This window comes from Dermacentor silvarum, chromosome 11 (assembly GCF_013339745.2).
Source record: "Dermacentor silvarum isolate Dsil-2018 chromosome 11, BIME_Dsil_1.4, whole genome shotgun sequence".
Classification (NCBI taxonomy): domain Eukaryota; kingdom Metazoa; phylum Arthropoda; class Arachnida; order Ixodida; family Ixodidae; genus Dermacentor; species Dermacentor silvarum.
In genome coordinates this window covers 17,371,093-17,386,343 of record NC_051164.1, presented here as the reverse complement: position 1 = coordinate 17,386,343, position 15,251 = coordinate 17,371,093, and the positions used below count along the sequence as shown (strand labels likewise).

Below are 15,251 nucleotides of genomic sequence, written 5' to 3'. Positions count from 1 at the left end.
TTTGTTCCACCCCCACATCGCCCTTATCCCTCTACCTTCCCATCGGCCTGTGCACTTGGTCAAAAAGTGTGCTCGTTACTGCGCTTGGGTATGGAATTTCCCGCAGAAGCTGCATTATTACTGGTATTTCGTTTAGCACGGCTGCTCTGTAAGCAGTATACGTATATACATAGAGTTCTATGGGAGGATAAACGGGAGTCGAAATATGCTGCATTATAGCCAGTTCTGCACTGTCAGTGGTTGTGCTATAACTGATCTAACATGTAAAAGGTTTAGACAAACTCTGTTGAGCTCCATTCTCTCAGTAGATAAACAGGTCACATACCTTTTTCCAGTGTCTCATAGATTTTGTGCATTTTTCTGCATCTATAAAGATGTATTTTCGAGGTTTCCTCACATTGGTCCTAAGGGAGTAATTTTCCTCTCATGGGGTGGACACAGCTTACACAGAACAAGAGTAATAGTATCCTTGCGTCCGAATAATTATTTGTGACTAACGATGGTGCTGTTTTGTTATGTGCACTTCAATGCAAGTTGTCGTTTGACCCCCTTGCCCATTTGTGCGCAGGTTCCTTGACACAGGCCATCCGGAATTTCGCCAAGAGCCTCGAGGGATGGCTCACCTCAGCCATGCAAGGCTGTCCCGAGGACATGGTCAAGATCAAGGCAAGCGCCAGTCATGTGCTTGTGCCTGCGTTAAAGAGACGCCTAAGCAAAACACAGTCTGATTACCGTATTTACTCGAATCTAACGCGCACATTTTTTCCGATAAAACAGGTCCAAAAATTGCGTGCGCGTTAGAATCGAGTACGACCCTAAATCTGCGTTACCATAATAGCCGTCAGCATTTCAAAATGGCCGCCTCGCACGCGCTTCTAGCCTAGCTGCACTCTAGCCTAGCTGCCGTAGCTTCCTCCATGTGCTGCAGTACACGTGCTTAGGCATTAGTCTATTGTCTGTCTTCCCGTTTTCTGCATCTGCTCTATCACCTTAAAGTGCCAAGTTCATCATGATGCCGCATTGAAAAGGAAAGTGATCATGTTTGCGGAGACGGGCGGAAATCGGGTCGCATCACGGGCGTTCGGAGAATCTGAAACTTGCGTCCTGGACTGGCGCAAACAGAAGGAGAGGATTTTTGCCAGCAAAGCAACATGTAAGGGTTTCAGTGCACTGAAGGAGGACGTATCCTGCGACGATCCGCTTCGGCGATCCGCTTCGGCGATACGATCGCCTCGGCCCTATCTTGAAAGCGATCTGCGACGTGGAGAGTCTGCCACGCACTGTGTTTTTTCCGGGTCGCGTTGAAGCGAGAGGCATGCTAGCACAAAGGTCAATTCGCTCATCGCACTTCGTCGCTCCAGTGTTTTGACAGTCAGTTTCCACGGTCAACGAGCGAGAAATGTTCATGTTTGCTTGTGTGCGCGTGATACCATGCTTGTTAATTTATTTAGTAAGCTAATGTTTGCAAGTGTATACGGCCAATAAAGCTGCTATCCTTACTTCGTATAGCCGGCGAAACTGTGAATTTTTTTTATTCATCGCAACTTTAGTGCATCGGGAGTAAATCTTTGTTTTTTCAAATGAGAGAAAGTTGTATTTCTGTATGAAAGCATGAGCTGCGTGGTACTAAAAATTTTTTTTCTTTTTTTGGTCACGGGAAACGGCTGAGCATTACAATCGAGTGCGCGTTAGAATTGAGTAAATATGCTATATCAATGAAGCATTCTTTGACCCTCTATTTTCATTTACTTTGTGGGAAGATGCTTATTGAACTAGAAAAGGAATGGAAGCTTTAAATCAATGGGACATCATGGATTTCAAAGTTTTTTTCATATTTGGTTTGTGGCGCAGTAAATGTTCTGGGAATCTACCAAGTCCAGTAAATTTGAACAAGTCTGAGGAGACACTAAAAGTCTGACACCCCAGCAAGCTGGTGCAGTAACTTCAAGGCAGCTTTGCAACCCGTCTTTTGTTGTTGCATCTCTTTTGCCTTATCAGTCATGCTCGCGTATTAACACTGGTCAGTTGTAGACACTTTATTTGCTGACAGAGCCCAACCTGTTTTTATTTTCTGAGTAGAGAAAAAAAGGGGATAAGAAACGCTCATACTTATCACTGCTTCATTCGGCAGTACAGTTGAGCTCGTTTATAATCATTGCAATAGTTTTGGTAACTCTTTCTGTACCGCGCCCATTGGGCATGGTTAGCCCTCTATTGATGGTTTCAAAGACCGCTTTTGAGATCTTCCGTGCTGCTCACCGACATATTTACGCTATCAGACGTGAAGGAGGAGAACTGTATTTTAGTTTTCTAAGCAGTTCGCTTTATTCCCGGGCGGGGATTTTTAAGTGCATCGCACTTAAAGTTTCGCGATCGTTAAAGAAGAATGAAAAAATGGCCACCCGTTATCGATAGTTTGAAACACGGCTTTAGAAACCTTCTGGGGGCCACTCCAGACACACTGCGCCATTGGATGTGGAAGAAGAGAAACTATATTTTTGTTTTCGAAGCAGCTCACTTTTTTCCCGCCATGTGGTGATTTTTAAACGTGCTCTGAAGTTTCACGATCGTCAAAGCAGAACACAAAAATGTACAACTCTGGAAACAGCGCGCACACTTCGGGAGATCACAAATATCGCAATTCCCCTGCTTCTGTGGCTGATCATATCGATACATCGAATAGCAGTGAGTCGGAGGACGCTGACTTTTTGTCGGACTTTGAGTCTGAAAGCGACAAGGACGTAAACGAGCCCAGAACATCGGTGGCTGCAGCCTGGCACGCCCAACTGTAGTGTTTGCAGTTAAAGCTTTGTAGCGAAATACCTGTTCAATGAAAAATTTAGATTTTTTCGGAGATAGCGCCTAATCTCATAATTTTCGTAACATTTTTTGCTTAGCAGATTCCAAGCGTGTCTTTACAAACTCTGTTCACTTTTATCGCACAGTCTTGATTTTAACAATTTATATCTTTTTTATGACATACATCTCGTTAAAAACTTTCATGCATGAAAAGTGCATTCATTTTGCTTTCTGTTTATTTATTTGGCACGCTGCTGAGAGCATTGTCGGTGCGCGGTATGTTCGAATTAACCATTGCAAATGCTTTCGCAGTAGAATTACCGGGCGTTCCCCATCATACTTCACCAATCCATAATGTTCCTGCTTGTTACGTTGCGTTTGAATGTGGCGGTCACGTAAATTTAGCGGTGCAGCCAGCTTGTACATTGCAACAAGCGACTGATGCGTTGCAATAAGCGACCGGCACGTTGCAGATACGACGCATCCGCGCGGGTGCCGTATCCTGAAAGCAATCTGCGACGTACGCAAAGTGCGCGCCCACACGGACCTTATCGTCAAAATGATCTGCGATGTTGACATAGTGCGCCTAGTGCCAGTAGCTTCGTTGGCGCTGTGCCTTCGACGTTTAGTTCACATCGAAGCGAGAGACTGCGCAAAGGTCAATTCGCTCGCTGCTGCTGGTGCGCTTCCGTTGCTTCACCTTTCGGGCGAAACTGCGGCTTTTTTTTTTTTCTTGCTTTTTTTTCGCGGTCCCTTGAAAAACGTATCAACGGGACGTTTTTTTCTTGCTCAAATCGTCAATGATCGCCTTCTGAAAGGCGTATAAGTGCGCGCACGTGATCTTGGGAATGTTTTGGCACGCCACTGAACGCCTGAGCACGTCAAGTGCAGGGAGCATTTTGACCGTCGGGGCTGCACCTCGGTCGTTGTTGCAGCAGCGGTCCTCATCTACTTTCTCGCTAAGCATAGGCTAGGCTGTGATGTGGTCCGGTCCGCTCGACGTGGGGACCAATGAGAGATCGCGCAGCCGCGTGACGTAGTTGGTTGCTTGCCGACTATAGATCCCGCCCAGATCCCGCTGTGCCGGCTTGTCTGTGCCGGTCGCCCCGCTGGCTCGGCCGCCGCCGCTGTTGCTCACGCGTTCGTATGTTTCGCAGCGGCGCGGCAACACGTTTGGAACAGCCGATTTTTTTCGTATTGAGAGCAATGTATTTCTGCTGGGGAGCGTTACGAATTCGTATCACGCCGAAATTCGTACCAGCCGGGTTCATATCACCAGGGTTTTACTGTATCAGTATATTTCATTATATATGGACTCGTCCTTCAGAATGTGGAAAAGTTAACGACACTGAAGCTTTCATTGACAGTTACGAGTCAACAAAACTTTGGTCCAAAATCAGATTTTCAATGCCGCTGCCATTTTGATTTTCCCACCTCCTTGAACCGGCGCTTTCCCACACAGATGCACTGGCGTAGCGCTACCACCACCACGGCAAGTTGCGCTAGGCCCAGCTACTTCGACGTTCGCTACCAAGCTTTTTTCTGTTCGGTGCCATTTCGCAATGGCGCTGGCTCCACCTTTGTAATCCTCGTCAATGTCTTGGAAGCTCAGAAAGCACGGCAAGTTGCATAATGTCACTTCCCGATAGTCAGCTTTGCCTCAATACAGGAGTGTTACGCAGTGAAGCATACGCGAAGTATTGCAGTGAAGCACACCAAGATTGGAAAGGGGCAATTGTCACGGGACACAGTATGTATTCCTTAATGATACGTGCGTGCAGCCGCTGTCTCCCATCACAGTACATGTACCGATACACTTAATAAGTGTACTGGCAGGCCCTCCAAGCCATTTCGGTCGTACCTGTGATGATTTGAGCCCTTGGGAGCAGTGAAAGGCATGCATTCGTTTTTTCGAACTGCCAGATTTTTCGGACGTTTTCTCAACCCCTAGGGAATCTGAAAAATTGGACACGATTTCAATATACTGTCACGTAGTAGTGACGGTAGAGAAAACAGTCACAAAACTGTGTATGACGAAACTGGTTGTTTATTGGGCGAACCTGTGCCCACAAAAGCAAGCTACACTCAAAGCACAACGATAGCGGCGAACACAGTCGGCGATCGTCGAAAATCTGATCAGCGGCGAAACGCGTCGGCTTTTATACCTGAGTCATCGAAGGTTCCAGATTAATCCCTGATGCCCGCGTGTCTTCCAGAAAGTTCTAGACAATTCGCGTCGCTCATACAATCAGATTACATGGGCGTCGGTGACCACAGACGACGGATAGAAGCATTGATAACGTCCGAGAAGCTTCCAATGCAGGCGCGTCCTGCGCCGAGCGATAACGTTTAACATTTGTCAGCCAATGTTGAAAGCGGCTACCGGTGAAAGATAAACATGTGTACGTGTCAATACCCTCCCCTTAAAAAGCATCGTCCCGATGCTACAAACAAACACGAAAGCGAAAACAAAACCATGCGTAATAAACAAAATAACAAAAAACAATAACAAAGTAACAAAGTACCTAAGTTTGTCAGCGGGCGTAGAAAGGCTTAAGACGCACCACGTGGATGACTTCAGGTCGTGCCCGGCGCCGCTGTGATTGCGAAATGCCGTCTGGCACGACCTCATAGTCCAGTGCGCCAATACGTCGGGTGATCTTACATGGTCCGAAATAGCGACGTAACAGCTTCTCGCTAAGTCCTCGTCGGCGTATCGGAGTCCAGACCCAAACACGGTCACCGGGCTGGTACTCGACGTAGCGTCGTCGAAGGTTGTAGTGTCGGCTGTCGGTCCTCTGCTGGTTCTTGATGCGCAGGCGGGCGAGCTGTCGACCTTCTTCGGCACGCTGCAAATAGGTGGCAACGTCGAGATTTTCTTCGTCGGTGACGTCCGGTAGCATGGCGTCAAGCGTCGTTGCCGGGTTCCTTCCGTAGACCAGGTTGAACGGCGCCATGTGCGTCGTTTCTTGCACGGCCGTGTTGTATGCGAAGGTCACGTACGGAAGGATGGCATCCCACGTCTTGTGTTCGACGTCGACGTACATTGCCAGCATGTCGGCGATGGTCTTATTTAGGCGCTCGGTGAGGCCATTCGTCTGCGGGTGGTAGGCGGTGGTCCGGCGATGGCTTGTGTGGCTGTATCGCAGGATGGCTTGAGTTAGTTCTGCCGTAAAGGCAGTACCTCTGTCGGTGATGAGGACTTCTGGGGCACCGTGACGCAGGAGGATGTTCTCAACGAAGAATCGGGCTACCTCGGCAGCACTGCCTTTGGGCAAGGCTTTTGTTTCGGCGTAGCGGGTGAGGTAGTCCGTAGCTACGACGATCCATTTATTCCCGGACGTCGACGTCGGAAAAGGCCCCAGTAAGTCCATCCCAATCTGCTGGAACGGTCGGCGAGGTGGCTCGATCGGCTGTAGAAGTCCGGCTGGCCTTGTCGGCGGTGTTTTGCGTCGCTGACAGTCTCGGCATGTCCTTACGTAATGGGCGACGTCGGCAGAGAGGCAAGGCCAGTAGTATTTTTCTTGTATCCTTGCGAGCGTGCGGGAAAAACCGAGGTGTCCAGCCGTTGGGTCATCATGGAGAGCTTGCAGAACCTCTGGACGCAATGCTGAGGGTACCACGAGGAGGTAGTTGGCTCGGAGAGGCGAGAAGTTCTTCTTTAGGAGAATGTCGTTTTGCAAGAAAAACGACGCCAATCCTCGCCTGAACACCTTCGGCACAGTGACGGTCTTGCCTTCCAGGTAATCTACAAGGTTCCTTAGTTCCGGGTCGGCTCGCTGTTGTTCGGCGAATTCGTCGGCACTGATGGGTCCCAAGAAAGTGTCGTCATCCTGGTCATCCTGTGGCGGCGGTTCGACGGGGGCGCGAGACAAGCAGTCGGCGTCAGAGTGCTTTCGCCCGGACTTGTAAACGACGGTGATGTCGAATTCTTGAAGTCTCAGACTCCATCGTGCGAGGCGACCTGAAGGATCCTTCAAGTTAGCTAGCCAACACAAGGCGTGGTGGTCGCTCACAACTTTAAAGGGCCTGCCATAGAGGTAGGGGCGAAACTTTGATGTAGCCCAGATGATGGCGAGGCACTCCTTTTCTGTTGTGGAATAATTTGCTTCTGCCTTCGATAGCGACCGGCTAGCGTAACTTACAACCCTTTCTAGTCCATCAGTCCTCTGCACAAGCACGGCGCCGAGTCCTACGCCGCTTGCGTCGGTGTGGACTTCGGTATCGGCATTTTCGTCGAAATGCGCAAGGATGGGCGGCGATTGTAGGCGTCGCTTCAGTTCTTCAAATGCTTCGATTTGCGGCATCTCCCACTTGAACTCGACGTCGGCCTTCGTGAGGTACGTCAGTGGCTCGGCGATCCGTGAAAAATCCTTGACGAAGCGCCTGTAATAGGCGCACAGTCCCAGAAATCTACGCACTGCCTTCTTGTCAGCGGGCAGAGGAAAGTTGGAGATGGCCGCAGTTTTCTGAGGGTCGGGGCGCACTCCAGACTTGTTGATGACGTGGCCCAAAAACAAGAGCTCCTCATATGCGAAGCGGCACTTTTCTGGCTTTAACGTGAGTCCGGAGGTTTTGATTGCTTGAAGAACTGTTTCAAGGCGCCGCAGGTGTTCTTCGAAGCTTGAGGCAAACACAACGACGTCGTCCAAATAGACGAGGCAAGTCTGCCACTTCAAGCCTGCCAGTACTGTATCCATGACGCGTTGGAAAGTCGCAGGTGCCGAGCAAAGACCAAACGGCATGACCTTGAACTCGAACAGTCCGTCTGGTGTTATAAAGGCCGTCTTCTCCCGGTCCCTCTCGTCGACTTCGATTTGCCAGTAGCCGGTTTTGAGGTCCATCGACGAAAAATACTTTGCGTTGTATAGTCGATCCAAGGCGTCGTCAATCCGTGGAAGGGGGTATACGTCCTTCTTCGTGACCTTGTTGAGGCGACGATAATCGACGCAGAAACGTAGGGTTCCATCCTTCTTCTTCACTAACACCACGGGGGACGCCCACGGACTCTTGGACGGCTGGATGATGTCGTCGCGTAGCATTTCGTCGACTTGTTGCCTTATGGCCTCGCGTTCGCGTGCCGAAACTCGGTACGGGCTCTGACGCAGTGGGCGGACATTTTCGTCGGTTATGATTCGGTGCTTGGCGACAGGGGTTTGTCGAACTTTTGACGACGACGAGAAGCAATCCTTGTATTGCAGGAGCAGAGCTTTTAGTTGTTCTTTCTTATGCCTGGGAAGGTTCTGATTAACGTTGAAAGTTGCTTCAGGTATTATAGTCATCGTTGCGGGTGCACTGGAATCCGTGAAGGCGAAAGCACTGCTGGCTTGTACTATTTCGTCGATGTAGGCAACCGTGGTGCCTTTGTTAATGTGCTTGTATTCGGGGCTGAAGTTCGTGAGCATCACCGTTGCTTTCCCTGCACGTAGCTCAGCTATGCCTCTAGCGACGCAAATTTCACGGTACAGCAGTAAGTGATGATCGCCCTCGATGACGCCCTCCATGTCTGCAGGCACTTCCGTACCGACGGAAATCATTACGCTGGAGTGAGGCGGAACGGTGACTTGTTCTTCAAGCACATTCAAGGCATGGTAACTGATGAATGTATCCGGCGGTATCGCTTTGTGTGTTGAAAGCGTTATCGACTTGGACCTTAAGTCGATGACTGCACCATGTTGGTGTAGAAAGTCCATGCCTAGGATGACGTCCCTGGAGCAGTGCTGCAGGATTACGAAGCTCACCGGGTAAGTGTGGTTGTTTACCGTGACTCGCGCTGTGCAGATTCCAGCCGGCGTTATTAGGTGACCTCCCGCTGTCCGTATATCGGGTCCTTGCCAGGCCGTCGGCGCCAGTGTCGACGAGAGCGGTGACGTTATGACCATCGATGAGCACGTCTAGATCGGTAGACCGGCGTCTGGCGTTGCGGTTAATTCGTGGCGTCGGATCACGGCTGCGTCGGCTTGCTCTGCTGCTGCTACGTCGCGTCGGAAGGTCTTCGTTCGGCGGCGATGTGCTGTCAAGGCTGCTGATGTGCTGCCAAGCCGTGTATGACGAAACTGGTTGTTTATTGGGCGAACCTGTGCCTACATCGACTGCTAGGCGGCGTGCTGATATCTCGTCGTGATGATTCGCGAATCGTCGTCGTCGTCGGCGGCGGAGGATCTTCGGCATTGCGTCGTACAGCAACCGCACCTCCATCGGTTGCTGCTTTTAGTTTTCCGGGTATGGGCTGGGAGATCGGCCCCGGGTTGGGCCGGCATACAGGCGGCGATGCGGCGAGATGTAGCAGCCTGGTGACGGCGAGCGTGAGGGCCGTCGTGGTTGCCACTGGGCTCCGGCAAGGTAGTCGGCGATGTCACGTGGTCGCTCGCCAAGCTGTGGACGTGGCGCGTTGACGGCGAACCCTCGTAGGCCCATCTCGCGGTATAGGCATCGGCGGTAGACATGGCCGGCTTCCCCGCAGTGATAGCAGAGCGGGCGGTGGTCGGGGGCGCGCCAAATGTCCGTCTTCCTCTGGTAGCTGCGCTGGGCGACGGGTGGGCGTGCTGGCGGCGGCGGCGGCGGCGGTGGACGACGGAACTGCGGCGTTACGGGTCCCTGGCGCGAGCGCGGAGGGGGGCCTTGACGACGGGCGACGGCGGCGTAGGTCATCGCTTGCGGCTGTGGTTGAGGCGATACCGGAACTTCTGGCACTTCTAGTGATCGCTGAACCTCTTCTTTAACTATGTCAGCGATTGAAGTCACCTGAGGATGCGATCTTGGGAATAATTTCTGTAGTTCTTCCCGTACAACCGCTCTGATCGTCTCGTGCAGGTCGTCGGCGCCTAGAGCTTGAGCTTCGGCGTAGTTTGTTAGTGCACGGCGGTTGTATTGCCTGGCTCGCATTTCAAGGGTCTTCTCGATGGTTGTGGCCTCCGAAACAAATTCTGCCACAGTCTTGGGCGGGTTGCGCATCAATCCAGTGAATAGATGCTCTTTGACGCCCCGCATCAAGAACCGAACTTTCTTTTCCTCTGACATATCGGGGTCGGCGTGGCGGAAGAGGCGAGTCATCTCCTCCGTGAAGATTGCGATGTTCTCGTTCGGCAATTGCACTCTGGTTTCTAATAAAACTTCGGCCCTTTCTTTTCGCACGACATTCGTGAAAGTCCTCGTGAAGTTCTCACGAAATAGGTCCCACGTCACCAGGGTGGTCTCTCTGTTCTCAAACCAGGTCCGAGCAGCATCATCTAATGAAAAATACACATGGCGCAGCTTGTCATCGTCGCTCCATTTGTTGAACGTCGCGGTCCTCTCGTATGTCTCCAGCCAGGTTTCAGGGTCTTCAGCCGATGATCCACGAAAAGTCGGTGGCTCCCGAGGTTGCTGCAGCAGGATGGGGGACGCTGGTGCTGCCATTTTGGTCGTTGACTTGGCCTTGATTGCAGTGGTCTTTTCGGGAAGAAGTCCGAACTCCGGCACAAGTCCTTGCTGCCTACGGCTAGCTCGCTGGTCCTTGGCGACGTTGGTCTCGTTCTCCGGTTTCGGGCTTGGGTCGCGGCTTTGCGGGGGCGTTCGGTGCATGAACGAACTAGCACCTCCACCAGATGTCACGTAGTAGTGACGGTAGAGAAAACAGTCACAAAACTGTGTATGACGAAACTGGTTGTTTATTGGGCGAACCTGTGCCCACAAAAGCAAGCTACACTCAAAGCACAACGATAGCGGCGAACACAGTCGGCGATCGGCGAAAATCTGATCAGCGGCGAAACGCGTCGGCTTTTATACCTGAGTCATCGAAGGTTCCAGATTAATCCCTGATGCCCGCGTGTCTTCCAGAAAGTTCTAGACAATTCGCGTCGCTCATACAATCAGATTACATGGGCGTCGGTGACCACAGACGACGGATAGAAGCATTGATAACGTCCGAGAAGCTTCCAATGCAGGCGCGTCCTGCGCCGAGCGATAACGTTTAACATTTGTCAGCCAATGTTGAAAGCGGCTACCGGTGAAAGATAAACATGTGTACGTGTCAATACAGTCGCCGACAGATTTTTCGGACTCCAAAAATTCGGTATTGATGGGTGTTCCGGACTTCATAAGTGCAGTGCAGTCCATATACAGTAGAACCCCGCAGTTACGTTCCCGGGTGCTGCATTTTCCCGGCTGTTATGTCGTTTTCGGCCGGTCCCAGCACAGCTCCCATAGAACCCAATGCATTGGTAACTCCGCTGTTGCGTCACAACTGTGGGACTGTTCCCGCATCATACGTTGCAAATTGCGAGCGGCCATTTTTACTTTTCATGTCACTTGGCTTGGTGGGTTGACGATGGCATTGGCCACCCAAAGTGCCGTGGGCGACAACTATGATGTATTTTCGGTTTCCGCCAGCAAATGTATGGCCCTTGAGATCTGTATTTGCTATCTAAAGATGGTGTCTATGACGCGTTGTGGCCCTAATTGGTTTTGGCTCATAGATGTTCCGTATAAAGTCCAAGGACGATAACGCCGTCGCCGCGCGCCGTATGCTGTATGTGCGAGTGAAAGCGTGCGAGGGGAGCCAGCGACCGCGCCTAAATCTCGCATGCGAAAGAAAGAAAAGCAGGGAGGAAGCACGCCTTCTTCCGTTGCACTCAAGGCACCGGCAAGGGAGCGAGGGGGGAGGGATAGCGGGCAGCATTGTACTGTACTCTGGCATCAACTGCATACTGCGCGGCGGCGCACGGTCACGCAGATCTTGAAAGCTATCTGCGTTGGGGCAGAGTCTAGGCAGTGTAGGTGCGTCGGCAGCTCGTAGCTTTGAGCGTGCTGTGTGTTCTCAGCACTCGGTTTGCATTAAAGTGATAGACAACAGCACGAAGGCACTTCGCTCGCTTCTGCAGCGGCGCTTCCACAAGCCAGCGTTTGACAGCGAGTGTCCGCGCTCATCGAGTGTGATGTGTTCATGTTTGCATGTGGGCACTACCACCATGCTTATTAATATAGTTAATAAGTGAATGTTTGCTAGTTTATACGGATGATAAAACTACTATCCTTACTTTGTATAGCTGTCTACTAACTTGCTATCGCAATCGATGCTTCGGCTTTCGGGCGAAACTATGACTTTTTTTCGCACCTAATAATTAAAATAATATTGTGTGCAGTTAAACACTACTCCCATTTCTAAATTTTTCCTGTTTCTCAGCTCTTGCGTTTCCCGGCTCTTACGTTTTTTTTTGTTTTTTTTTTTTTTATGGTCCCGTGAAAAACGTATCAGCAGGGCTCTACTGTAGAACGATACCACATATAACGATATATCGGTCATAACGATGAGTTGACTTGAAATTACCAACTTATGCATGAGGGCTATGAGAAAAAAAAACATATATAATGACGTGTTCTTCACCACATATCGGATATAACGATGAAAATTTTGCTTCTGGGTGGCATTTTTCATCCAGAATAATTGTGAAATTTGCGTTCCTAAGTTGCCCCTAACCGAGACAGGGCGAAAAATTTTCCTACGTGAGTTCGTATCTGCCGCCATTACCACGCCATTACTGCCGTCAATCCTAAGTTGTCCCTAACCGAGACAGGGCGAAAAGTTTGCCTACGCGAGTTCGTATCTGCCGCCATTACCGTGCCATTACTGCCGCCAATCTCCACGCCATCCCGCCCGCGCACCGATTGCGAAAGCCACGGAGAGCATCGCAATTTGGAGCAGCGTGCACAAGATGGCACCAGCTGCTTCGCGCCCGCATCGCCGGTGGTCATGCGAGCGTCCATAGAAGAGGAGAGGGAAGCAGAACAAAGCGATAAGCGAGGGGCGCCTGCGCTCCCTCCCACTCTCTCTCTCAACGAGCACGGAATCAGTGGGAGGTGTGCGCCGCGTTAGACGAAACTGCAAATTTTGCAAGACTGAAAGAAGTGTGAGCTCGCGCAGTCGATGATATCGATGACTATGAAAACTGGGAGCGCCACGATCATGAAGGCTCGGATGGGGCAATCGTTGTCACGACAGACGGCGGTGTGCGACGGAGGTGACGACAGCAGCAGCAGTGACGACGAGAATGACAATGGCCCCGTCTTTGACACTGACCCCGATGTTCAACCAAAGTGCAACGTCGTCAATCGAGTCGCTCATTGAATTCATGCACGCTAAATTATATCTGCCACTGTTCGCGCAGCTGACGGACGCGATGCACACGGCGGTTGTGAATCCGAAACTTCCACGAGAAGAAGTGCAGATTTCTATTTCAGTGCGCCTAACGATTGAGGCGCTATTTAGAGGTATAAACTTATTTTTCACAGCCCGCTTTCTACAACGTCAATTTTTTATTGCAAGTGGCAATTTCGGTTTCGGAACTCCAAAGGTATATTCGTTTTTTTGTTGTTGTTTTTTTCGGTAGTCCAGATATAGCGATGATCGGTTATAGGGATCGGATTTCTTGTTCTTCTCGATATGATTATAAGTGGACTGCACTGTACACCATCAAGGTTCCCATAGAGCTAATGCATTTCCGCAACTGATTTTTCGGAAGAATTTAGGCCCCAAAACTCAATTTTTCGGACTAAATCGCTCGTTTCAAGCCACGCTACCCAATCTTAAAAGCCACCATGTTGTTTCTGCTGGTTTGGATAGTCCTGGCTTCATGTGGCCTGCTCTATAGCCTCCAAGATTGGGAGACGCATGCTATCAATAGAGAACATGCGCCATCCTCCTGTCTCGGAGGACATGCCTGCTCATCCTTGGCTGACAAAACGCTGCAGGTGACGGCACTTTTTTTTCTCTCTTTTTTTCGGTCAGCACTATCATCATAATCACTTAATGCAGGATTCATTTTTAAAGTTTCGGTTGCTATTTTCCGTGTCGTGTGTCCAACAGAGCAGGTGTGTCTTGGAGACGCCACACCTTTGTGTGTTTGTGCAGCTTTGCATTTGTGTGATCGGTGCCACCTACTGTGCCTTCGCTAGACCCAAGGCGGAGATCGCCACTGCGGCGACGTTGCACAAATCCAAGCAAATCTGATCGCCTCGAAGTGTAGTATGAGGCAGGGCATTATTAGAGATTTTTTGAAGCCGCTCTAAGCTTAATAAAAATTTAATTTTGGGGGGCGAACAAGTTTTTTGTACTGTTAAATTTTTCGGACTACTTTTCGGTCCCCGCAAGGTCTGGAAAATCAGTCGGCGACTGCAACGAAATTTCATGGTCGCCGCAATGGAAATACGAGACAATAAACGGAAACTTCCTTGGGCGTACACTTGGTCATATGGCAGAATCACAAGTGGCTGCTTGCAAACACACCTCTCAAATCGCACGCCTTGCGACCAAGAGCGACCACCAAAGCGGAGGATCATCCTGTTCCATTTAAAGTCCAAGTGCGATAAGATCCAATCACGTTCCAGGCACTGTATGCTTTGATTGTGAGTGAAAGCTTGAAAGGGTGTGCCGAGAAGGATGGTGGTTTGATAAGTGCTGTCTTCCTGTGGGAGCAAGGGGAAAGGGAGGAGTAGAGCGAGCTCGCTGGGACACGATCAAGCACGTGCAAGGACGGGGGGCAGGTTGGTGCGCATATCTTTTTTTAGGGCAGCCATGGCTGTGCACATACGCAGCCTGCCTGCCCTATTTTGGAGGTAATCTGTTGCGTGTGCATAGAGTTGGCGTGTTGAGAATGCGTAGCATCGTGGGCGCTGTCTTCCCTCTTATTTAGTGCTGGAGGTTGCGTAATGTGGAGTTTTGGAGACGCGTTGAAGTGAGAGGCAGACAAACCAATCGCTCCCCACTGCCAGCGCTTTTCATGATAGCGTCGTCCCCCTGCGGGTGACACTCACGTCTATTCTAGATGCGAATTTCATAAATGCGGGATTGCTGTAAAAAAAAAATTGTTGCGAGATACGAAATGCATTGACTCCTATGGGCATTCGCCGGGGATTCGAAAATATTTCGTCGCAGCGAGCATTTCATTGCCTCGAGATTTCATTATTGTGGGTTTTGACTTAGTGCTTACTGTTATTATTGCTTAGTGCCACCATTAACTGTGACGTGTGCTTGCCTATCTGCAGATCGGCGCTGTGAGTGCTTTTGCACAAACACTGCGGCGGTACACCTCGCTCAACCACCTGGCGCAAGCAGCACGGGCGGTGCTCCAGAATTCATCTCAGATCAACCAGATGCTCTCCGACCTCAACCGGGTCGACTTCCACAACGTCCAGGTACGCCAGGGGACAGTTGGAATAAATGTCCTGTAGGGAGTGCTTTGTTGGATTATTTCACTCAGTATTGCACACTTTCAAGGTTCTTGAAAGCTGCTTAGACTGCTATTTTATGGAAAACTTTTGTTCATAGGTAGTAATGACAGTCGATACACCAAATGACAGGTCCTGTGTGCTGCTACATGGCAAGAATTGCTGTATTTTTCCACGTATAACTCGCCACTGTGCATAACCTGCACCCTCAATTACAATAAGCCGAAAAAAGAAAAAAAAAAGATATC

The 15,251-nt window shown here is 50.3% G+C and overlaps 1 protein-coding gene across 1 annotated transcript in view; it reads left to right on the top strand.

Moving 5' to 3' along the window:
* Positions 1 to 15,251, top strand: part of LOC119433301 (DNA-binding protein RFX2-like) — a 92,017-nt gene that overhangs the window by 61,085 nt on the left and 15,681 nt on the right. The window contains 2 exon segments of the mRNA XM_049659137.1: positions 569 to 666; positions 14,821 to 14,970. Coding sequence (XP_049515094.1) covers positions 569 to 666; positions 14,821 to 14,970 — 248 coding nt within the window.